The 25454-nt window shown below is 34.5% G+C and overlaps 2 protein-coding genes across 7 annotated transcripts in view; one reads left to right on the top strand and one right to left on the bottom strand.

Annotated features, from left to right (window-relative positions):
• Positions 1 to 388: 388 nt before the first annotated feature.
• On the top strand, positions 389 to 6700 carry LOC107271842 (survival of motor neuron-related-splicing factor 30). 4 transcript variants are annotated; one of them, XR_003061077.1, is made up of 7 exons: positions 389 to 592; positions 712 to 935; positions 1077 to 1226; positions 3103 to 3253; positions 3689 to 4165; positions 6127 to 6176; positions 6336 to 6700. XR_003061077.1 is itself a non-coding variant. In XM_015748330.2 (5 exons), exons 1-5 carry the CDS (start codon positions 554 to 556, stop codon positions 3830 to 3832), a joined length of 708 nt encoding a protein of 235 aa, XP_015603816.1. In that variant the 5' UTR covers positions 389 to 553; the 3' UTR covers positions 3833 to 5332. The 4 variants fall into 4 exon arrangements, 1 of the variants encoding a protein (XP_015603816.1); XR_003061072.1 differs by having other exon boundaries at positions 6333 to 6700; XR_003061065.1 differs by having other exon boundaries at positions 6127 to 6700.
• A 4446-nt stretch (positions 6701 to 11146) lies between these two features.
• Positions 11147 to 25454, bottom strand: part of LOC107271810 (Down syndrome cell adhesion molecule-like protein Dscam2) — a 101525-nt gene continuing 87217 nt past the window's right edge. For 2 of the 3 annotated variants that reach the window (XM_015748243.2, XM_025089215.1), the window contains exons 21-33: positions 21048 to 21264; positions 18718 to 18806; positions 18297 to 18476; positions 17417 to 17605; positions 17120 to 17305; positions 16284 to 16500; positions 15862 to 16092; positions 14194 to 14411; positions 13630 to 13801; positions 13283 to 13446; positions 12894 to 12996; positions 12300 to 12488; positions 11147 to 12237 (exon numbers count right to left, since the gene is read on the bottom strand). In XM_015748243.2, the coding sequence (XP_015603729.1) occupies positions 12186 to 12237; positions 12300 to 12488; positions 12894 to 12996; positions 13283 to 13446; positions 13630 to 13801; positions 14194 to 14411; positions 15862 to 16092; positions 16284 to 16500; positions 17120 to 17305; positions 17417 to 17605; positions 18297 to 18476; positions 18718 to 18806; positions 21048 to 21264 (2207 nt within the window). In that variant the 3' untranslated portion in view covers positions 11147 to 12185. Of the gene's footprint in view, positions 12238 to 12299; positions 12489 to 12884; positions 12997 to 13282; positions 13447 to 13629; positions 13802 to 14193; positions 14412 to 15861; positions 16093 to 16283; positions 16501 to 17119; positions 17306 to 17416; positions 17606 to 18296; positions 18477 to 18717; positions 18807 to 21047; positions 21265 to 25454 lie in introns of those variants that run through there. The other variant, XM_015748252.2, reaches the window with a different exon arrangement.

The following is a 25454-nucleotide window of genomic DNA, read 5'->3' as shown; positions in this document are numbered from 1 at the left end:
GTCGACAATTGGTCGTAACGTCCTCCAACTATCGTGAGTTCAGAGATGGTTCTGTTTGGGGTACTTAAAATTTCAGTATCAAATGCAACTTTCCAGAGAACAACTTGCAACTTTGCAGTGATCAAGAACTGCGTGCACCTAATACAAGAAGACCAGATTTTGGATTCGATTTTGAATATTTTAATGCAAACAGTCAAGAAATAAAATACGAGCGGCTACCTTCAGAGCGAAATTTATTTTGATTATGTAAAAAATGGTTCACTACCTATTTTTTTAATTAAAGCATCAATGTAAAAGAAAAGACCAAGGCTTAAAACGTCAAAGTTGCGCGGCCAACTTCGCGCAAGTATGCTTTGATTAAACTGAGTTACGGGTGCTGTGAATCGTTGTTTACTCTACTACTGAATCGCCATCTTACGTTTAGAGTACGTTTTCAGCAGTTTATAGTAGATTGTTTTTGAGCAGTTACAACGACTAATAATTATCACCATTCGAGAAAGTGTAAATTATTTTTGAAAATTGAACATAACTATTGAAAATTTAAATCGTCATCATGGATGACCTACAAAATTATAAGCTACAACTCCAACAAGTAAGAATTTTATGCAAGTTAACCTCACTTTTTCGCAGCACTTATGGATGTCTTTTATGAATGATCAGAATTTTGTGTACTGTTTTGGTGCTTTATAATAATGTTTTCTTATTATTTAGGTTGAAGCGGCACTTACTACGGACCCAACCAATGAAGAATTGCTTAAATTGAAAATCGATTTGGAGGAGGTCATTGAACTGACACATGATTTAATTAAGTCACAACAACAAGAGAAAAGACAGTCCAATGGAATGGATGCGAAAGATCCAATTTTGTTAGCTGTTTTAGCAAATAAATGGAAAATTGGTGATCAATGTATGGCACCATGGAGCGAAGATGGAAAGTAAGTAAACGAATCTTACACAAAAAATTATGATTAAAAAATTGTTTGCATAACTATATTCTCATAAAATCTCCTTCGGTGCTTTTATTATGTGTAATATAATTAATTCTCTATGAAAGATACCATTATTCTTATGTGTAGATACTACGAAGCAACGATAGATGCTATAAGTGAAGAGGGAGTTGTTAACGTAACTTTCAACGAATATAAAAATACTGATGTAACAATGTTGAGCCAACTAAAATCTGCAGCTAAGAGACCTGCATCCGATTGGGCTGATCAAAAATCCAAGTAAGTGTCAAAGGGTATCTGTAGTTTGAGACACAATTATGCATTTTTTAGAAAATTCCCATTAAGGCTATCCTTTCAGATAAGAAATAGATTTTAAATCATTGTTTCCCCCAATTGGGCTTTTTGAGTTTTATACAGTTTCTGTATTATAATTTCATTTAACATGTTGTTTATGAGAAAACATTAAATGACTGAATTATTGATTTATTTTTACTATTACGGGATTTGTTATGAAAAAAATACTTCAGATTATTTTGATAAAAATTAAAATATTTATAAAAAAGAAATTATGTAGGGGACTGTGAACTGCAAACATAATTATGATGAGCAAAGTTATTTATTGCTAGACTGCATAATAAATATGCATAATGCACTTAAATTGGAAAACAGTCATTTTGATGATCGCAACGAAATAAGGATAATTCTGAATGCTTATCAATAGTGGACATGAAATTATCTCACAAATGAGATTTATGTTAATGTGTAAATACACATGAAAAGCATAACTGTGGCACGTGTTAGAGTACTTCATTCAAAATGTGATATAACAGTTTATGATTAAATGGACTTAAGAATATGCATAGCACAAAGTGTAATGCAGTAACTATCTTTTAGAAGAACAAATTATATATCTAAATAGGGTATGGACAAAGCTACACTAGTTGTATATATAATAATTTGTAGATATAATAATTGTTACATAATGAGTGGATGTTAAATTCCTCTTTATGCTTAGCATGCAGTAAGCGAATTAATAGTGTGTTTCTATATTTCCAACTCTGTTTGCAATCCCGTGTTGATGTTAATTGGATAGCAGATCAATCGGCCATTGAAAATTAAACATGTTATAGTGAATTTAATTTCAATAGAATATCTTCATATATAGATCTGCTGTAAGCATTTACTTCGGTTTAATAAAACGTTTATCAATTAGACAACCATCCACCACTGCGACATAGGGCTCCAAGATGATTACTCGAATTCACAGTCTCCTAAAAAACGAAAGGTTTAATTGATACTACTTCATTTTAAACATTTTGAAACTTTAATGCTTTTATACCAGCAATTTATGTTCGTTGGACGTGTATATATATACAGATCGATGGCGAAGAAATCTTTTACACATCTAATCGAACCCTAATCACTGCCTTTTTTCCTTGTTTCATCATTTCCTACAACGATGACCTCCTCCATATCATTGTATGCTGACTGGTCCAAATCTTCTTAACACTTTTGATTGATTGTTGGTGCTGTGTGCATATACTATGAATAATATCAGAAAAAGGTAAAAGAAAGCAGTCAACCAATATTACAATTCATATATCAATTTATATACAACTGATTAATATAATACTATGATATCTTCCTTCATAGGTATATATTGGGTTAGCATCAAAGTAATGAGACACTCTAGAAAACTCTACACATGTCTTTTTTTTAAATTATTGTTTTTGAACATATTCTATTGTATATACCCATAGAGCGGAAGTATCTAGAATGTTCTACAACATACTAGAATATGGTCAAAAACAATTAATTTAAAAAAGGACATATGTCGAGTTTTCTAGAGTGTCTCATTACTTTCATGTTAACCCAGTACTTTGTATACCTGTTCATATTTTTATTCTGAATCATTTATTGATTAAACTTCACAATTTTCTTAAGATATGCGAGGAACATTACTGCGCTGCTTGAAAAAAGGAACTATCATTTTCAATATAAAATATTTACGAAAAACTGTAGAAAATACATCATTTCCGAGTATATACATAAAAGTCTGTGTCCAGTGTTCGTTTCATTGCAATTAGAATCTTGGTATGTGTTCCTTATATCGATAGCAATTATCTACGTGAATAATAGGTTTCTTCATTTGCAGAAAAATGCAAGCTGCTGCAGTGGCTGGTTCAGATCCAAACAAACAGCGCGAGTATCTTAAGAAAAAGAAGCAGAAGAAACTTCAGCGTTTCAAGGAATTGGAAGAGGAGCGCGAAATGGAGAAAAATAAATGGTTGGCATTCACGACTAAGGTAAGTCAAGTAACGTACGTGTAAAATTTGTATGTAAAAATGTAGTGTAAAATTTGGTTTACCGATCGAATTTTTGAATGGTTGATCATGGTCATGTTATTGTTTACTACTTTTATTTCCAAATTGTTTTGCGTGATACTGAATTCACGTGAAGCATAAAGAAACAGTTAAGCTAACAAAATGAATTGTTCAATTTATAACAAAAATATCTATCATATATAATATATTTTTTAACACCGATTGCAGTATTTTTTAGTTAAACTTCAATCTCCGTTTTATCTTTGAATCCCTAAATTGTACAGATTTTTTAATCTTACTGAAACTTAAAATTGACCTTAAGATATTGCAATAGGTCCTTTACTGATTTTAAATACATTTTGATTGTGACTCTTAGCTGGTAGAAATTTGTACATTGGACATACGTTTTATTTGCAGTCTTCGAAGAAGGGCGTTGTAAAGAAGAGCATATTTGCTACACCCGAAAATGTAAACGGTCGAGTTGGAATCGGTACTTGCGGTGTAAGCGGACGAGAAATGACAAAGTTTAGTAACGGCGAGAAATGGCGCCGAGGCACTTAAATAAGTAAAAATAGTGTATACATAAAAAAACTCTTGCTCGTCCAAGTTATAAATTAAGCCGGGATGCCGTCAAAGATGTGGAGGATGGCAGACATTTCGCGTTGCTACAAAGAGTAGAAACTACCGACTAAGCTGGGACGAATTTCTCGTGCAAAATGTCGATGATGAGGACGACAACGCCGAATCCTCAAAAAATCAAAGGAAGCAAGCGGATGAGAACGAAGAATAATGTGTAAAACTGACCTTTACAAAACTCCCAAGTTTCTTTGGATTTTTCTATATTCATGCGCAATGGTAGTTGTGCAGATAGATGAAATAGCTGCAAACAAAATGGTGGGTTTTAGATTATAATTATGAAACGTTAAGAATGATTTGTACGTAACGAATTATTCGTACAAATAAATGTATATTTTAAGGCCAATTTGTCATGTAGTTCTTTGGTGTTTATTATAGAATTTTAATTATGAAGATATACCACTTGAAAACTTATCATGCAAGTACTCCGTTTTCTTTAATGATACTAAACAAATGTTTGCGACACGTGATAATGGGTACAGAAAGAGGAATACTGTGTAGATCAAAAGTTTTTTAAAAGATATTTTCCGTGAGTCTTTGAACGCATGAAATTCTAAATCATGGATTTTGTTTTTTTCCTATTGTATACAGAGATTCACGAGAGATGACAGTATGCCATCTAAATTACAATCACTCTAGATGTCTGAAAAAAATATTCTTTAAGAAATAATACCGATGCTCAGGGAGATCGCTTTAACATTTATTTATAATACATTAATTTTTAAATATAATTTATATGTTTTAAAGTGAAAATTAAAATTTAATACGTAGTTCAAGCGAACTACAATGCACAGATTACTTTGGATATTACGCATAATTTCTCGTCTTTACTTTTCGACAAATTTCTTGATAGAATTGAAATTATTATAAGACAATGTTGGCAAACAATACTTTATTATGCATTAAATGACAATTTGCAAGAAGTATTGAGTTCCTTCAATAAACACTATTTATTAATACATTGAATAGAATAGGAATTATCTTGAAAATTGGCCTTCCTTGTACCTATATTATTTTAGTATAATCCGATGGGATAAATTGTTATCATTTTAATACAGAAGTGACAAAGTTCATCGGCGATACTTGTTGACTAGAGGTAGAATTGGTGATCCTAACATAAAAAAGTAGACTCATAAGTTTAAAAAATAAACTTAAAAGATGCACTGAGGAGATATTCGTAGAGATGGCGGTTCCCCGTATATTCTTAATGTTAAAAGTAGTGTGTAGAATTTCAACCCCGTCCAAAACTTGTATGCTGGCTCCAACGGATCTCTCGTATCCACTGTGCCGAATAGTTGTTAGACACAGTCTGATGCGATTAACTCCCTCTTTACTAATGTCTGCTTGGTTATACATGTGCAAATTTTTGTAAATTATGTATACTCAAGTTTGCTTAGATGAAAAATCTTTGCGAAAATCCTACTATTTACAATTTTCTTGATTGAAAACTTTATATTACCACTTTTGCCCACCCTCCCTCTTGAAAAAAGCAAAAGAGAAATATAGCACCTAATTAAATAAATAATAACAAGATCTTCTCATCGAGACATCTGAAACCCGTCGTCACCATGTTAAAAACGATTGAGGTCCCTCTTCTGAATTTTTCAAAGTTAAATTTTTTTGAAAAGTAACTCCTAAATTGATACTATTGCTATAGAGATTGTGATGCATACACTCACACAAAAAATTGGCGGATTTCACCAAATATTTAATTTGGTTATTTCCAGCCATGAGATAGTTATTACAAAGATGAAACTATTCAAATCAAAAGCATATTTATAGTTCGTTTCAGTAGTGTGAGTTATTTAAAGAAATAAGTGAAACCACGAGTCTTTTTTTATTGCTTCAAATAAAATACATTTGTCTCGAAACAGATGTGCAGTTGCTTTAATTAGCAGTAAAACATGATTAAAGTTAATTAAATGATTTGCTTCTTTTAAGCTGTGGTGCAGTTGTGATGAACATTTCTTTCACCGAATTTTGCTTTGATCGATTACAGATTAGATTTATGAATACTTACTGAAAGTAATAAGCAGGTAGAGTAAAACAATATTTTTGTTTTGCTTAGCAGTAACCACTAACTATTCGGTTAGTCTCATATTTTATTGAATTTCAACAGAAGTTAATTTAGTTCAAACTTATTATTTTTATTTTAAAGAAAAGTACATATCTTTTCAATACAACTAAAAGTCAATATGTTTTTTTTTATATTTTATTAGTGTCTCCGAAACTATGCCACAACTGACCTACTACATTCAAAGTAATGCGGGTAAGCAACATTTTATATCTTACAAATATTATCGACCCTCCCAGAAGTGTTCGACAGTCGATTGGGCTAAGCGGAATGCTATCTCGTGAACAGCTCAGGTTCTGGTCTCGATGGCCATCTCTAGATTGATTTAGATAATTCACATATTTCTCATAGCAGCAGGATTCATCGTAAAAATGCAGGAATTCAACCCCTCCAACTGGCTTTCCGCTTCGCGGGCGACTGCTCTGGACATTATTAATACCACATTTAAATCGAAGGCAACGAGCAGTAAGCCATACTTAATGGTAAACAATATCAAAGAACAGCATATTTATTTCATAAATTTGAACTGAGTTGTGTTTTACATAAATAGATAATCAGTAGGATAGACTGCAACTTGTATGTTCCAGAAATGTTTCAATTTATTGAATAGAATTCTTTTTTGCGTCAATAGATGTTTATTGGAATATATCTCATATTGGTTTAGTTCAAAACTTTCTTGGTTAATACAACTAAACAAATTTAATTGATTTGAAAAAATAGTTCTTTGTTGATAAAATTCTTTTCGTAGTTTCTAAGACTCCTCTTCCATTCTCTCTCCTTCCACAGCAGCGATAAAAGCAATTCCCCAAAAAAACACTGACGTGTAAAAAACTACGCCAAGCACAGGAGTGCTGTGTATTCCTCTAATAAAAAGTATTGATATCAGATTATTGAGGCCAAGTACATAAGTCACTCATTGTTTGCCTATTATATGATCTAGCACTGGCGCATCATTTTAATTGTATTTTCAAAATTTCCTATAATGTTTTCGCTACTGTTTTACATTACTACTGCTTTCCGTATTTAATTATGATTTAATGGTCATTTAATAACTAATAAAACTTTAGGTGATTCCTTATCGAGTACTACTTGGCGGGTCCTCCTACTCCTACTCCTACTTTTTACTTGAGTCAACTCTTATACCTGTGTTTGGAACGAAATATCTTATTAACCACGATACATGAGAAAAAGTTATTGATACATTCACTATAGGAATTGAGGGTTCTGAATTGATTGCCACTACGTTCAATACGATTTGTGTACGAGATTAGGGCGTATTGAGATGGCAAGCGAGATAATTTTTTCGTCGTCGTCGTCGTCGTCGTCGTCGTCTAAAAAAGTAGGTGGACGGGTGAAGACTACGACGACGACAATGACGACGGAACTGAAATAAAATTATCTCGCTCGCCATGTGAATACGCCCTGATCTCGTACACTAATCGTATTGAACTTGGTGGCAATCGATTCAGAACCCTTGATTCCTATAGCGAATGTATTAATAATTTTTTCTCACACATAGCCGTTTATAAAATATTTGAGTCGAAACACAGGTACAAGAGATGCTTCGAGTAAAGAGTCTCGGCGGGCCGCTCCCTGTACGGCGGGTTGCCTGTACTTGGCGCGAGACTCGACCGAGTCTCTTGATGCCACTACGGGCAAGGGCATTTTGTACTTGAAAGAACGTTAGAGAAAGTGCGGGAGCACTATTGTTTCAATGGCATGAGAGAATTCGTTGCTAAATAGGTCAATGCCTGCCTAAATTGTTTATACTACAAAAACTCATCAGGCCGAAACCCTAGTTTGTTACATCCAATAAAGAAAGTTGCCATTTCATTTCATACGATACGTATTAATCGTGCTGGACCATTTATCCTAGTATACGCAAAAATACGCAAATTCTGACGATTGTTTATGCATTTACTAAATTTTGCGTTCTCGTACGTAATTCATCAGCTAAAGGAGTGTTGATTGCATTAGATCGGTTAACTGCAATTTTCGAAGTACCCACACGAATAATAAGTGACAGAGGTACAACTATTACGTCACACACATTTAAGGCCTTTCGCGAGGAGCATGGTATCAAGCATGTACTCAACGCAGTTGCAACGCCACATACGAATGGACAGGGTGAGCGAATTAATTGCACACTTTTGAGGTCACTTGCAGCTACCTGTGCCGTCACCGAATCAAGGCATATTGTAGCGCTAGACAGCTTGCGGAACTGGATCACGTTCGATGCTACCTAGTGAGAAAGTGAGTAAACAGGAAGGTGCTGCAATGGCTGTCACCTAACAAAAGTATTAGTTGAATTTGGTGACCCTGAAGTGCAATTTTTTGTCAGAATTATGACTAGAGTGCAGGCAAGACTAAGACCAAGACCGCGTTTAGTACTCCTAGGTTGAGAAGTAGACAGTCTCATGCTGAGTGGAGTACCAGTCGGAGTCAGTACTAGCACTGGACTAGATAGGGTGAGTTTGGAAACGTCTGAACAGGCTCAGAATGGCCCTTACGAAGCATGAGTAAATACTCGACAATATTCCTATCCACTCATTTACTCAGTCTAGATAACTCCTAGTGTTAACTGAACATCGATTGATACTTTCGAGAGAATTGGTCACTCCCGTTCAAAATGTCTATTAAAACACAGTTGTGCCTTTCCTACATGGAAAGTCGATTAGGCAAATTCAATCTTCTTCAAGGGAGAAATCATCGTCACCTAAACACCAGATAAGAGTGCCGAATAGGAGCAGATCAAACACCGAATAACTCTAGGACCAATGACTCTAAGAGGAGGTGAAAAAGATCACTTTGTCAGGGCTGGAGAGCAGACAGTTGGTATTGGTATTACAGATGGCATGACATGATATTGATGGTTTCAACAAAAGAAATTCTGAAAAATGACCCTTATTTTCGCTATCTAGACTAACATGCCCCCATAAGAAAAATCCCTTACCAAACATTATTAACAATAAGTGCGGAGAATGAATGAACCAGTTCCAATAGTGCATTAGGCTACGCAAGAATATTAGAAATATTAAACGATAAATAATATTTAAGCATGATGTATCTCGTTGCCTGCATTCTGGGTTCTATGTATCGTAATCTGTATGTTTCATCACATAATTACTACCTTGTTATTTTATCATAGTATTTCTAGCATCCTATCAACCTATGTAGTACAGTTAGGTTTAAGAAAGATATGTTTAGAATAAGATATACATGTAGTATCGGGGAACGGGTTTGATATAAAGAACTTTAGGAGAAACGTACTGGAAATATTTAGTTTAAGTCAATTTGTTTAGCTAGAGATTGATTTAAAGGCAATACAGATGTGAACGTGCATATGATAGTCAGGTCCAACGCGAGGACAATATCCAGTACCTTGTACCTTGTTTAGACTTTATAAATAAGTATGGTCCTTCTCGATGACGAGAGTAAGGGTAGTTTCTGATTCAATAACGAATGAGGAAGACGTATCGAGGGCAGTAAATCCAAGCCAACGCGATATACGTAACACTTCGATGAAGTGTGAAGAGTGAGAATCGAATACGACTTAAGTTGGCTGCATTCCTTTAATTAATTTATATTCTATGAAGCGACGCGTTTAGGACGAGGCAGAAAATCAGAGTATCGCAAAAAGAAAGAAGCTCAGCCTCGGTCCGTGAGGGTACATACCGGGGGGACACTTCCTGAAAAAAGAGAGGGAGACCTATTGATTTGGAAAAGATTGCCATGTAGTTAAAAAAATAATAGAACCAGACTGTGGACAAAACTGCCGATCGTCGTAGCATGGTCTGACGAGCAGATTTTATATTTCCCTGAGACCGATGGATCCTCTGGCCAGGTTGGAAGAGTTCGCAGCTATAGAAAGCATGGGAATTTTTAGGTTGGGAAGAAAAATAAAAGATAAGAATTTAGAAGATAAGGATGTAGAAAATAAGAATGTAATGTACAACTATTTATAACTTAAACCTAAGTGTGCGTGCGTGCGTGACAAATCGGATTACGTGGAGACGTGTCCGCGTAACTTAGTCGGTAATAAATTCATTCAATTGATTTTATCCTAAATCGTTTGATAATTCATTGTTTCTGGTGTAATGCCCACATGCACCATGTGAACCCTTTTAATTTATAAACAGCTGTACCTCATCTCTCCTTCTTTCAGTACTCAAATTAGCTACGCGATTGGTTACTAAAATCAGTAAAAAGTATGAAATAGTTTCAGAATATTCGCAATATAATACGTAGTACAAAAGAGTTGTGTTTTACGAGCCGTAGAATCCGCAGTTTAGCGAAATTGGGCGACAATGTCCGAAGATGGTCGTCACTGACAGCACATGGACAATAATAACACAGTGTAGGTTCCAGTTTGGAAGGTAGCTCGTTCTCAGTCTATGTAGCACCGCTTATTTCGGGCATGTCGACCAAGTCCACCCCAGGTGAGCAACCAAGGAGAGTACCTCTTTTTAGAGAGGAGCTGTACTCAATTTTAAAGTATAGTAAGTCTTTCACGTGTCGAGAAGGTGTATTTAATTCTCTAATAAGGCTGGCTATCGACTGAAGTTATCCTGTCCATTTTATTTTACGCAATTCTTAATCTTCACAATACCTGAAAAGCGACATATGTGTTCTTTCAGATTTTAGCTCTCACAGATATGGTCGATATATATTGGTTAGCAGATAAATTCACAATTATAAAAGTGTTGTTATTTATATTTCGATAAATTTATTTTCTTCAACAGCGCAGCGAAAACGGGCAATTCTCGAATGGGGAAACGTGAAAGATTGAACAATTGAATAGGAGTGAAGTGACATTTGCCGACGAATCCAACGGCCAGCTACCACCGGGGCAATTGTTTTTTTCACGTAAGCTGTACCATGCACAGATGTTTCATTGTGATTTCCTAAGTTACCAAACTAACCTGCTTATTTGCACCGACCCAAGAATCACCCACTACGTGAAAACTCGCGTTCGCTCCGCTGTTGAAGAATAGTATATTGTGCACCGAGAGCGAAAACGGGCGTTTCTGCGCCGCGTATAAAGTTGAGCACAATATACTATTTATCTAACACCATTAATAGGACTTGCTTAATTATCCACATCCTCCAAACTTATCGTACGACAGAAAGGAAACGAGGGGAGAGATGACTAGTACCAGTCGTCATACTATGTGCTCCATCAATTCATTTATTAATTAAACAATTTGATAAAATAAATACATGATTCAAAACCTTTGGGTTAAGTCCATATGTATTAATGGTATTATTTTTCTTATCAAGAACTTTTTGTAAGACATTCAAACATCATACTATAATCTTGCGTTGATGTACACCATTTAATTCTACTATGATCAATATAGCTTCCATACTTAAATTGATGAATTCAGTCCATTAAGTTTCAAGACGCCTAAGAATCATTCTATTTCTCACATAAATATACATGGATATGGAATTTATGTGTAAGTGCGATGATATTGCTCGTTTTATGTATTATGAACAGAATTTTTTCTGATAATTAGAAATTTCTCTTTCAATTAATAAATTAATAGCTAATTATATAATATGACAATTAAGTTTGTTACGCAATTCCAGGACTTCCGTAAGTCTCAAGGACATTCCTGGTGAGTAATTTAATACTCATAGTATTTATCTGTACACATTCATGCGTGACACATAATTGACGAGACGTTTACCACTCCATTAAAATCCATTATTATTTATCACAGAAAAGATGGTTTTTACTCCTTAAACCATCACAATAATAGAATAGCTCAATACTTTTCTCTCCGTTTCCTTGGAAATTTGAGAAATGTCGCCAAAGTTTCAAGAAAGTAAATGATTAAATCATTAACGAGTATCTTTCGCAACTCGAAAAGTGTTTATTTTGTTCAATATTCCAAATTCGTGCCCTTTTTTTAAAAAAGGCGAATTGCATTATTTCACTTGTATTTTTACTGTTGGCAGTATGGAATGGCGAGCGTGACGACAACAATTGTATTCTATTTTAGTTCCACCCCATTATCATATTTAAAATTTTCCATTGTTGTTTCCATAGCATTGGCAGATGGGCGCAGCCTTTGTGTACCTCCTTAATATTAGAAAATGTGTATGTAATGTAATGCAGTCTTTGTTTTGACGTTATCAGGCGGATTCATTACTTGCTTCACGTATCATTAATATACCCAACAATTTAGTGACGGTCGATCATACATGTATAGTGAATTCTTGTCGTTCCTGCTCTTTTCTTAGTTGATATCTGTAGAACAAAAGAAGCGAGTTAGAGAAAATAGATCTTCAAATATACATTTGCATACCAACCTGGCTAACATAGTGTCAACAGCTTCAATTGGCAGCCTACCCAAGCTACCGCCATGTCGAGTGTTGATGGTCAGACCCTGTAATTCTTGATCATGGTTATGTTCACGATCGCGATCGCACTCCGCTTCGCTCAATTCACGACTATCGCTGAATCCACAAGGTGGGAGCAATGTCATGTCTTCGACCGAACTGCGACAAGCATAATGGCGAAAATGATACAAGGTTTGCAAAAGAAAGATATAAAGAAAAAGAATTTAGGTGAAATTTCCCACTGAGGATCATATGTACTGCTATCAACTGATATTATTCAATTACGAATAGTAGTAAAATTATCTGAATAATATTATTATTACAATTCTTGTAAATATGTTCATGATCTACGATAGACAAGACTTTGAAATTGGATAAGTATCTATAACAAGCAACATGCAAGGAAGAGAACTTGGGGAAATATGCGACTTAAAATTTCGTTATTTAATTTACAATTAGATAAATCGCAAATGCCAGGGTAGTTTTTACGGCACTTTTTTTTACATTTCGAATAATATAAAATTTGGGCTGAATGCTATGTGGAAACAAACAAACCTTGGCTACCTGCGAGTGGACCGATTTGGCTGTCGGCTTCTTCGTCTAGCCAATGACGGGGAACCTTCATTGTTCGACTCGGTGCTCGATTCGACTCCGCGTGAAAATATATCTGTAACATTTTGTTAAGTGTACAAAAAGTATCTGCATAGTCTACAGAATTTGTCAGTAAAGTGGTATAGTAAAAAAAAAGGAAATCATTTAAATCTACAATGAATTATTGTGTTTTACAGGCTGAATTTTACAGATTGAGTATGTATCTTACAGTATTTTTTTTAGCACGCAATCGAACGTTATATGAAAATCTGCAGCATATTTTTCAAAAGCTTTCTTATAAATGCAAACACGAACTAAAAAATATAGTTTTGGAAATCAAATTTGAATGCTCAAGTTTTTACCTCTACAAGGTTTCACAGGAACACGGTAACTGGGCCCTGCACATTCGCCACAAGGACTGCCAGAAGTATCGCTTCCGGATCCTTGTCGGCTTGAACGAAGTTTACTCTCGGCTTCGGCGATACTTGGAAAGTATCTTTGCTTGTGCCACCTCGGAGTTTTCGACCTGTATGTGAAGTAAAGTATATAGACATTAATAAACCTTAATGCAGGTACCATAAATTATGTCACCATATAACAAACATATATTGTGTACACAATGATCTATATTCATAAATCAATTTTGCTTTAAAAATCTGATTTTGACTTTTTTAGTCTTAATTGGCATAATATCTATTCGTAATTATACCTTTCAAAATCGACGCCCGACCGTCCATAGTCGATCGTGTTTATGTCTTCATTTTCTAAATGACCGAACGTTTTGAATTGCATCGTATAATCAAGTGTCGCAGTTGTGACGGATCGATTCTCCCTATCAGGAACGCTGAAGGTGGCATATGGACTAATTTCGTACATTTCTGCTAAGAAAAAACACAAGTTTTAAAATATAATTAGTAAGAATGTACTAATGAAAGAAACAAAGGTAAATAATTTGAGATACAGTATTACCCTAACAAACGAGGTAACAATTACATATCGGCAATGTTAAAATTTCTTACTCAAGGACGTACTAGTTATAATGAACTTCATATACGTAACTGTTATATCCTTGAATAAGAAATTGTAATATTGCTGAAATGCAATAGTTATTCGGTGTTTGCTGGATCCGTTTTTTATAGTATCACTAGTACCAATATAAAATCTAAGTTGAATTTGTTATGAATAAAGTTAATTTAAAAATAATATAAATAGTTTAAAAGTTCGATAAAATGATGCAAAATTAATGAGGAATATTTAATAAATATTGACGAACCTGAACCATGATCCGTTGGTTTATGATTGTCGCCCTTAACGGGTGAACTCGTGTAAACTTGATGATTTCGCCGATTGTCACGCTCAGCTGTGGATTTCAATTGCACGCTTGACATACAACTGGACAAGTGATGATGTTGATGTTGTTGTTGTCCTAAACCCAAACTAACTTGCTGCTGTTGATGACCTGGTAAAATTTCACCAAGGTAGCCGCGTGCTCTACAAAAATCCATATACAAATAGTATAGAAAAATAATTTGAAACAATTTCATTATATTATAGCGAATTATTCTTTAGAATGATTTTGCAGCTTTAAATTGTTTTTTTTTTATCAGCGTGGGACACGACAAGCACCCACTCGAATCCCATAAGTATTTGAATTGTTTTTAATTTTTCGTGTTAATAGTTGTTTATTTTATTTCATTTGCTATAAAATTTGTTTATGTGGTATTAAAAAGTATCCTATTTAGTACTTTATATTAGTGAATATACCGTAACTCCGTTTTCGCAGTTGTGATTTACATTATGTAAATTCGATATTACCTTCTCATAACAAAGACAAATATAACGTGTTATAAATTTGAGTAAGATATAAAAGTTTGCATGTATCTTAAAACGTATATAAGATAACTTAAAACGTTATCTGTTAACTGGGACATTGTAGTGTTACTAATGTTTTCTAGTAGTGTCTAGTACTGTATACGTCTTACGGAAGCCAGTAATGCGTCTTCCAAAATCAATCGGGTACGTGTGTACTTGAATAATAATCCACTTAAGAAAATCTCTCGAGAGACTGCTTTCTTTCGTTTTTGTATGGAATGTTACGTCATCCAGGCGTTTTAAAAATCGAATGTCCAGGCCATGCTAGATACAGTACACGACTCTGATTCAATCAACACAACTTTGTATACAACAATAGTGTCGACATTTCCAACAATTCGTAAATTAACAAAATTAATTTATTTTCGAGATTGGAATATCGGTTAAATTATTTCAAATCATCTTGTAACAATATTGTTGTATAGGTTATGCCATAAGTCGATCCTTCGTCAACTGCACGGATAACCTACTAATGTTTAAAGTTCATTTTCCTAAAAATGAAACCTTGTAGAAAAAAATTTATTCTACAATTTCGGTTTATTTTTCTATAAGGAATATTATACTTTTCGGTTTTACCACAATTTTCGCCCCACCCTGTATATGGTAAATAGATGCTCCTACTGATTATTTTTCGTTATAATATTTCACTCGCTATGCAGCACACTAGAATTTAAATTAAAAAAAAAAGTAAGAGTAGTGCTTATAGTAGTGATCACTATTACATAGGATGAGTACTGCTCGTAATAGCAGTAGTGCACAGTTTTCGTAGTAGTGCGCGAATTTACTAGAAATGCCCACTTAATAGTGAGAATTCAAAAACATCCTAGCAGTTATTCTTCGTGAGGAAATTAATGAGGATTGATGTGTACGAATTAGCGATTTTCAAATCTCGAACATTCTTAATTTCAAAGTAAGATATTCAATCATGGTAATTTTGATGATGGTACGATACTTTCTAGACTACTTATATTAATGAATTCTATTTTCATTGCTCGTATCGGATCATATTAAAAAAAATAAGTTTTGTATTTGGCACCAAAATAACTGTAAATAGTGAAATCAATTTTACCTGCTTCGTTTAAACATAACGTATCCCAAAATCACGGCTGAGATAACAAGAACAATGGCGCACACCAGTGGAACGGCAACGTAAAGGACTCTGTGATTCGGCAATCCCTTTGCTGGGTCGTAATCATCCATTACAAAGTCATTGGGTGGTCCAATACTGACGCCGCTTAGTGTTGTTGTAGCAAATTCCATTTGCGTTTGTGTGGCACCAGCATCATTGTGCGCTGTTAATCTTCAATAGAATCAATAAAAAATATACAGACAAATGTTATAAATGTATTTAGTGGCATGAGCACGATTAAACTGATTTTCAAAGAACATTTATTCAGCTTTTCATGATGTTAGATGACTCCTTGAAATGATATTAACTTTCGAATTTAATTATGTTTATTAAATAAATATTATTATTATTGTCTGAATTACCTCACACTGTACCACGAGGCAGGCTTCAAATCTCGTATTACGAGGTTTTCGGTAGCGCGACTTGCAACTAAAATCCAATCCTCTGTGCTGATTCGACGTCTGTATTCCACCGTATAATAAAGAATTGGACAACCACCCGATGGCCACGATAAAAGATTTAACTTAAGTGATGTCGCATTAGCCGAGATGATATCTCTTTCCTTTGGTAATAAAGGAGCTGTAAAAATTAAAAGTTAATAATTGTAAATAAAGTTATTAGAAATAGTGTCCCAATTAGCAATTTTTTATCCGTACAATATTGCAGTAATACTACATATATCCGCACGCATATGCAATGTGTACCTTGACACGTTCTGTATAGATTTATATAATATTCAGAGCTCACGCCAAATGCAACAGATCCAACATTGACAATAAATATAACAGTAATATTTGTAGGATATCTAAGCAATATCTATTCCCCATAAGAAATATCTACAGGCAGTCCGTGAAATACAATTTCCATATATGTATTCAGTATTTAAAACTTGATATACGATTCCACATAAACATTGCATTTTTACTTCTCAAAATGATAACCAATGCTTGGGGAAGACTTCCTCAATCTTTTCTTCGTCCCGACATTTCTCTGCTAATTATATCACTTCTCATGTGACCTTGTGTCTCCATTATTTCAAAAAACCTTCTGCCCAAAAGCTATAGAATTAGATTTTTTAAGACTGATCCTCGTCCTGGGCTCGGCCGAGTCCAAGAATAGCTCACAACTTTTATTTATAGCAACGAATATAACCTATTTCTTACCCCTGTGATATTCGAGGTATCGTTTCTACACTTACCTCCTCCTTTAGTAGTGGCGCTGATAAGAGGACTGGGATCTCCCGTGCCGACTCGGTTGTGTGCAGTTAAATGCGCCAAATATGATGAACCGCATCTTAAACCGTTTAATGTGAAAGCTGTTTGTTCTGGAGACAAAGCAATCTCCTCCCATCCGCCTTGGTCTCTCTTATAACTTAAAACATATCCTAACGAAGACAAACAATTCGATGATTGTGATAAGGCCACAGCTATTGAATCACATGACACAATGGAAAATATTGCAAAAGAAATAAAGAATTTCTTTAATGCTATATTACCTTGAATCGTGGCTCCGCCATTGTCTGGATGTTTCCATAGAAGTCGGGCACTGTGTGTTGTTGTGTACTGTAGTTCTAGCACCGGGGCGCGTGGTGGCATTACTACTACTAACGTATACGTTATGGAATCATCTCCAAATAAATTTTTAGCCATACATGTGTAATTTCCTGTCACTGTCTGATCCAATCCTGGATAAAAGAAAATGCATAGTAAGATCTTGTCAATCTACTTGTGCACCCACAGTAAGAATCAACCCGTCAAATACAGTTATAATTGTCGGTATGCTTCAAGCAAGCAATAAGACACTCTATCCACTGAGCCAGCAGCTCAATTTGTGAACATTACTTCAGATAAAGGTTATTGTCAATAATTTTATATACATATGAAAACAGTAAGTTTTGCCAAATTTGTCCAAAAAGATAATTCAATAAATATACTTGCTTTTGACTTTATCATGTTGGGTGTATAAGCGCTATATGTCATGGGTAAATTTGTGTAGTTCTATTCTTTACTATGGTTCGCAGTGATTCATCATTGTTCACGGTCTGTTATATTTAATGTATCTATGAGAATGAAGATTTCTATCAATTTGGTTTTGACCCTCAACTACACAATTTTTATTGTAAATTAATTTTTTTCGTAAATTATTTGATAATCCGATATCAGGATAATTATTATATCAGGATAGTTACTTCAATAAGGTGATTCGTTATTGTTTATAATTTTGCACCGGTCTCTTTTACTATTCGATTGCTTGAATCAGCAATATCGAAATGTCGCGGTGACAAAGTTGAACGATGATAATGCTGTTAAAATGTTTTGCATATAATGTAACAGAAGAAATATTTGTTAGTTATTTTTTTTTGGTAATGCACTCACCATGTATATTAAGATGTCCATCGGATGTGATTTCGTAATGTCTGCCCGTTACAACTTGATTGTTCCTGAAGGTCCATGTTGGTCTGGGTGTTGGATTGCCCACAACCAAACAAGATAACGTCACTGACGATTTCACAGCTCTTCTCAATAATTGTGAAAACGAGGCCACTCTGGCAGGTGCTGTTGAATGACAGTTTATCAATTACTAATAATTTGAGACTATGCCTATATGGATAATTTTAATTATTTACTATTATCAGAAGCATTAATTAATGGTAAACTAAGAATCATATTATATTGTTTACTTTATGTGTAATAGGTAATGACCGTTATATTGATCGATTGATTACCGATATTGATTGAAAATAAAGTCATTCGGATTCTGTTAATTATCACTTTTCATTGAATTAAGTCACGGTACCTCGTGTGTTTGTGCTTTGCGTAACAACTGTAGTACACTCCCCTTCTCCAGGACCAGTTGTTGCCGAGACCCAAAATTCGTAAAGCTTGCTAGAAGAATGACAATATTTTCACAATGTATTAATTAAATTATCAAATCGTGCTTCTTGTCTGTAAAATTCAATGTAATTGTTCCAGCGCTCCGCTTCGCATTTTTGGTGCGTATAAATACAGACGTGCACGCGCTCTGACGTGGGTCTATATTTTTTATTCTTATAGCGATTACGCAACAGATTATCATTGTCAAAGTGGAATTTTATCGACCTGCTCAACGTGTACGTGCTACCACGAACAAAGAAAATATGTAAAATATTGGTAAATATAAATGTTGAGAGATTGATAAAAACATCATGGCTACCCTCAGATCACTAATGAATATAAACCAGGCGACGTAGGATTCAAGAAATATTAATATAATACAACACAAAGACTTAACAAGACAACGAAATATAATTTCTAATCAGCATACAGTCCAACCTCTCACGAAGCACAGCGTTAGGAATTTTAACCTCCCATAATATGAACGCTTCCCCTTCTCCTCCTTCTATGGCATGGCACGTGACTTATGAATGCGCAATCAAACTGGCTATAAGTTTATGAAACGGACATTTAAAATTTGAAATCGAACATTACATTTTTCTCGTTGAATTTATTATGTTTTAATAAACCAAGCAAAATTGAATCTTATTGTTAGATAAAGATCTTTTTTAATGATATTATAGAGCATTAAAGTGACGTAAATAACGAACATGAAGAACATGTAATATTTATAAAGACAACCTATCGTATTGTATATGAGCACAATCTTTCAAGGTTTAAAATATTTTTGGTGGTGCAGAGCCAACTAGTCTGGTACCATTTAATCCAACTAGAATCTCTTTTGCAGAAACATCTTCAAATTTCATATCATTTTCCTTTTCTGCAGTGTTCTGTTAATTTGTAATTTGATCCTTTTCCTACAGTACCGACATTTGATTAAGACTGGGTAATCGACAACGATTATAAAACTGTTGTACCGATTATCGACTATTCAATAAATTTTTGTTATTTTATTTTACTTTATCCACCTGTGTCGAATAAATTCTTAAAGACGTCAGCCCCGAGCAGTTACCTACATCCTATTTCGTACAATCATAAGGAGCGTATGAAATTGCACTATCGACAAACGTTACAATATATGTGTATACATATTTTTACATTGATCCTATGTATTTACTGCAATTGCATTATTCAAACTTAACATTTCAGGGGTACAGCCATGTTCGATACTATGCACACTCGCCGTCTCTACCATAGTGGGACAAGCGTAGAGGAGAAAAGTATTTATTATGAAAGGTTTAAATGTATTTGTTAAAAAGCAAGTATTGAAAAGGGTACAATTCGTAATTGAACCAAAGTGGCGGTTTTTCAGTCAATTTCATCGACGACTGATGTCGATCGATGACATTCACTCACAAGGAACATCACTTTAGTGCCCCCCTCCGATTTTGATGAAACTCAACTACGTTGTAGCGCTTAAAAATCTAAGAGACACGTATTTTTTTATCGACGGAAAAACAGTTTTAGGGGGTGAAATCAACCGCCCAATTTCGGCATGTCGAGGGGTGATAATGCAGTTTTACCTAGAAGGGATCGACCGATTTCAATGAAACAAAAACTAAAATGTTTCTTATCACGAGTAATGTAAAGTGCACCTAGACATTAAAGAAAATTGTCTCTCATTGGGGTGAACCACCCGTCGATTATTCTTTTTTTCACCCTATTTAAAAAACTTAGGAATGGAATTTAATGAAATACGTACCATTTGAAAGAGAAAGTAAAATTACAGTTTACACGTTTTTGCTCTTTTGCGGGAAAACACGTTTAAGGAGGTGAACTACCCCCTGTATACCGATGCATGAATCCCCACATAGAACCATTTCTCGCGAATTAGAAAAATAAGACGTGCGATTTTCATTGAAAATGTTAATTATGTATTAGTGAATTGGCATAGATTTAGTGATTCTTATATTTGAATGACGTAAGTATTTAAAAGAAGGGAAGAAAAAGATACTACAAGTGAGACTCGAACCAGTGACCCCGCGATTACTAGGCTCGAGCGCTACCCGATAAGCTATGCTTTCTGTTGCAATACTGTAACACATTCGTGTATCTAAATGTAGCTAAAGTATTTGTTCACTTCTAGCATCCTTTTTTCCCTTTTTATATGAAAAATACATAAAATTTGGATCTTTATCTTGGAATACATCTAATCATCAAACCACCTTAATATAGATGAATATTTGACCTGACCTCTCGACAAGCCCACGTAGTTCCATCGTTAGTGTGTCAGTTGTTGATGATGGCGGCTCGTGCATTGTATGCGTGTTGTGTCTTGAAGCACCCGCTTCTTTACTGTAAACTGTATACTGTGATACATGACCATTTGGTTGCAATGGTGGCAGCCACGATACGAGGATGCTTTCAGCCGTTAAAGCCAAAGCTTTTATGCCCGCCGGAGGTCCTGGGACTGCAATAATATTTATTGTTATTCTTTATTTATTTTATATTGTGCAGGTTCTAAAATGTAATGTAATGATTTTTTATGTTAGGGGGTTTATGTTGTAACGAAAATGAATTTCCTGTAATAGGAACGATTTGAGAAAGATGTTACACATAGCTGGCGTAGCTCAGGGGTCAGACCATTCGACCGGTAACCGAAAGGTCCCGGGTTCGAATCCTGGCACAGATGCCCAGCGTTTATTTTTGGATCGTCCCTTGAAAAATAACCCATCCGCCGAGTTATAATATATACGGGTCATTCCATGTCAGATTTAAAACCAAATTTTTAATTTTCCTGAAAATTGTTTCCTTTGTTCTTGATGGAAAAAAATGGCACGCATTTTTTTATTTCAATATGATATGAAGAATTTGCGAAATATCGATTTTTTAATTTATCGAACCCAAAAAACCGGTTCTTCTTTAAATGTATCGTGCATCGTCCACTTTTTGACTAAAAGCAAAGCACTACAGGGCAAAATGTACAATAGGGTTTTCTTTAAAGTCCACGTTTTAATGGTAGACGATTCGGTCGTTTAATAATTATTGTTATGCAACAATTTCTTAAACAATTTGTATTATTTCAAAATGGGCATCTTCAAATTGAATACAAATATTTTTATATTTATTGAAGACACATATTTTTTTATTTCAATATGATATGAAGAATTATGAAGAAGTATACTACAACTTCATTATACGTGTAGGATGTTATGACAAGTCCCTAAAAAGAAAAGGGTATCCGAGCGAGCACTAGTACGCTGCCGCGCCACTAGATGGCCAAGGCAACTCGCTAGAAGAAACGGAAGACCCGGTGAATAATTAGTCCATCGATTTCGCGGCTCGTTGTCGTCGAGATATATACTTTTATGTCCTGGATCTTATATCCACCTTGTCTCATCCGAGAAAGAAGCATCTTTGCGACCACACCGTTCGTTGAGTACTCTGTTTCTATTTTCATTTCAGCAAATCAACCCGAGCATCGAGTCCAGTAGCGGCAGCGTTTAGTTACCCTGGACAAATTAACAGAGAGTGATCGCTCGCATCATCCGTAGCCCGGAAGTGTTGGCTTCCACAGCCTCAAGTCATTTCTACGACATTTCTAATTATACCGATTGTAAACAGAACCGCCAAATGAGATACCGTATAGAGACTCAAATTATAATAAACAAGGAAAAGTTTACCGAAAGAACGTTTTATTATTGCTGTAACACAACTATCCCATTACCGTTCTGAACCCTGGTTCACTCTAACAATAAGAGGAGCTAAGTGGCCAAAATCGTCATTCGAGGGAACTGGTACTTCACCAGTCTTGACAGTTGAAAATAATATACGTTACAATGTATAACGTGTAAAATGTCTGCCTTCTCCTTTCCAAATATTCTCAGAACTATATATAAAAGTCCTTTTTGCCTAGTGAATTTAGCATATACAGGGTGATTTTTTTGAATCGCCTTAGGCTGATATCTCGTAAATTAAGCAACATACGAAAAATACATCTTATATGAAAGTTTCTTGATTTTGAGGGGGAAAGAAGATGGTATAGTCAGATTTATCGTAGGTGGACCCGCCAAGATTAGATGAAGGTTCACTTTGATTTTTGATGTGAACGGTGCACTTTTTTCACAAATCCTGAAAGAGCATCCAATTTTACATAAAAACATTAGAGGTACTTATGGCCTACAACCAGATGGTAATGAAATAAGAGCTGGGCAAGTTAGATAAAAAGAAGCATCGGCCTAACTTGCCCAGCTCTTATTTCATTACCATCTGGTTGTAGGCCATAAGTACCTCTAATGTTTTTATGTAAAATTGGATGCTCTTTCAGGATTTGTGAAAAAAGTGCACCGTTCACATCAAAAATCAAAGTGAACCTTCATCTAATCTTGGCGGGTCCACCTACGATAAATCTGACTAGTACCTCTAATGTTTTTTATGTAAAATTGGATGCTCTTTCAGGATTTGTAAAAAAAGTGCACCGTTCTATTTAAAAAATCAAAGTTGACTTTCACCTAACCTTGGCGGCTCCACCTACGAAACATCTGACTATACCACCTTCGTTCCCCCTCAAAATCAAGAAAGTTTCATATAAGATGTATTTTACGTATGTTGCTTAATTTACGAGATATCAGCCTGAGGCGATTCAAAAAAATCACCCTGTATACATATTTCGGTGAATGATGTGCGAGAAATGATAATTCTTGAGTTCTCTATAAGTTTTGCAATACAAATCATGCGCAATGTAGGCTGCATTTTATATTAGACGGAGCTGAATTATAACTGCTGTTTTCACAATCATATTATCGAAACTTTAAAATTAATTTAAAGGAGCCTTAATCCAACTGGACGCGTGCATCTAAATAGCGGAGTGCAATCATTAATAGCTCGATAATTACGCATCGGATTAAAAGATGTTAAAGGAATTTTTTACTCATTTTTTGGCCAGGAATACAGCTATGCTAGTTGTGCTCTAAAGTTTATAGACACCTTTTATAAATAGACCGTACATTTTTCTAAGGAAAAAAGAAAATTTTCTAGGGAAAAGTACAGTAATGCGGAGTAAATATGAAATTAAGTAAAATTTCGTGGAATATTCATGTAGAAAAGAGATATTTAATATATTGAATCTAATACTTTTTACTACACTGGTTGGTAACATTTTGAAATCTGGAAAATATGCTAAAAATCCTGTAATTTGTAATCAATCGAGTTTCGAAACAATTCTAATTAACCATTAAAATATATAAGGCTAGTTGCAATTCTTATCCTGTAAAATAGTAATTCATGTTCACGTTGCAAGGCAACAAAGACATTATAGGAATCCACACAAATTTTCCAGTGAATTTGTATAAATTTTAACTAGCCATTGTGTTAAACTGTCGCTCACCTTTGGGAAACTATGGTATGTAGATACGCGCCAATCATCAGTTTTTGAAGTATCAGAAGTTATTACGTTTACTGACCTCTACGTCGCGTTATCCTGTATGCTTTGTGCCTTTAGTGTATTTTTTATTCTTCTGCCCAAAAATTACAGGAATTTTTACCCTGAAGCAGGAAAATTTTACCACCATATCGTAGTAAATTGCACTCCATGATCTTTACTAGGATGTGTAGGTAAAAATTGCCGCGCTCCTGATAAAAACTACCGTTATGTCCTAGTTTTATTAGGTTTATAGATAATTTTGACTGCGCATTTCAGAACAACATTTAGTAGAAAATTCTCGCTGTGTAATCAGTTTAATTATACAGGGCTGCGTTATATTTGATTTTCATTAATTTTAACTTCTTATCGCACCCAGCTATAAGTTTTCCGTAAACTTTCATTGACATTTTGTCATTAAATATTATACAGTTTATTCAATCTGTTTTTAAAAATATATAATTTGTTTGGTATAAATAATTAATAATACAAGATCTAAGATCTTGTTTATATAAAAATTCGCGTGCTTGAATTATGAATTGTTATTAGTATTTTTTTAATTAAAGTTATAATTAATGACGGTCGTATGACGTTCAAAGTTAGAAACATAATGGTATTTAAGAAATTCAGAGCTGCTCTTACATAATTGCATACGGCTTTTTTAATGTGAAAAATACAACTACTTTACAAGTAAAATGTTGCATTTGATATAATTTTAGAGTTCTGTGCAGTATCACTGAAGATTACAGAACTGAACACAAAAATTTCCATCTATGTCTTCCTTTAGGTAGGAAGATAGTCAGAAATTAAAAAGAGAGTCGCAATGGGACATTAGTAGAGAGATTGTTATTGTACATTCGCAAAACCTAACTTGTGAGGCATAAATTAATGGCATAGCGCTACCTCAGCTGATACGGTGCTTCCAGAAAGAAACAAAAAATAACAAGAAAAATGTCGTAACTCTATGCGAAATTTATACTATATTTATACTATACAGGGTTGATTTACATAATAAGAATCAAAATAAACCCATGGAGGAAAATGAACATTTATCATTACGAGGTTGCCGCATAGCTGTATTACCATAATGCATATTATTGTATGAAGACTTTAGTTGCGGGTTCAATCTGACTTTTTCCCACTTGGTTTACATACTTTCGATAGCATCAACTGTGGCCGTATCGTAAGTTTGAATCATGATATCTTGCGAAAAAATGTGTTTTTTAAAAGTTATTATAACA

The sequence above is a fragment of the Cephus cinctus genome, unplaced genomic scaffold, assembly GCF_000341935.2.
Source record: "Cephus cinctus unplaced genomic scaffold, Ccin1 Ccin1_scaffold0084, whole genome shotgun sequence".
Lineage (NCBI taxonomy): Eukaryota > Metazoa > Arthropoda > Insecta > Hymenoptera > Cephidae > Cephus > Cephus cinctus.
The sequence above is the reverse complement of the archived record's forward strand: the minus strand, read 5'-3'. Positions and strand labels throughout refer to the sequence as shown.

Excerpts from the sequence above, each read along its gene's own strand:
- LOC107271842 (XM_015748330.2), top strand. The coding sequence starts at position 554 with ATGGATGACCTACAAAATTATAAGCTACAACTCCAACAA. Across the intron at positions 936-1,076 it reads CCATGGAGCGAAGATGGAAA|ATACTACGAAGCAACGATAG; the intron begins GTAAGTAAACGA and ends TCTTATGTGTAG. Across the intron at positions 3,254-3,688 it reads GGTTGGCATTCACGACTAAG|TCTTCGAAGAAGGGCGTTGT; the intron begins GTAAGTCAAGTA and ends TTTTATTTGCAG.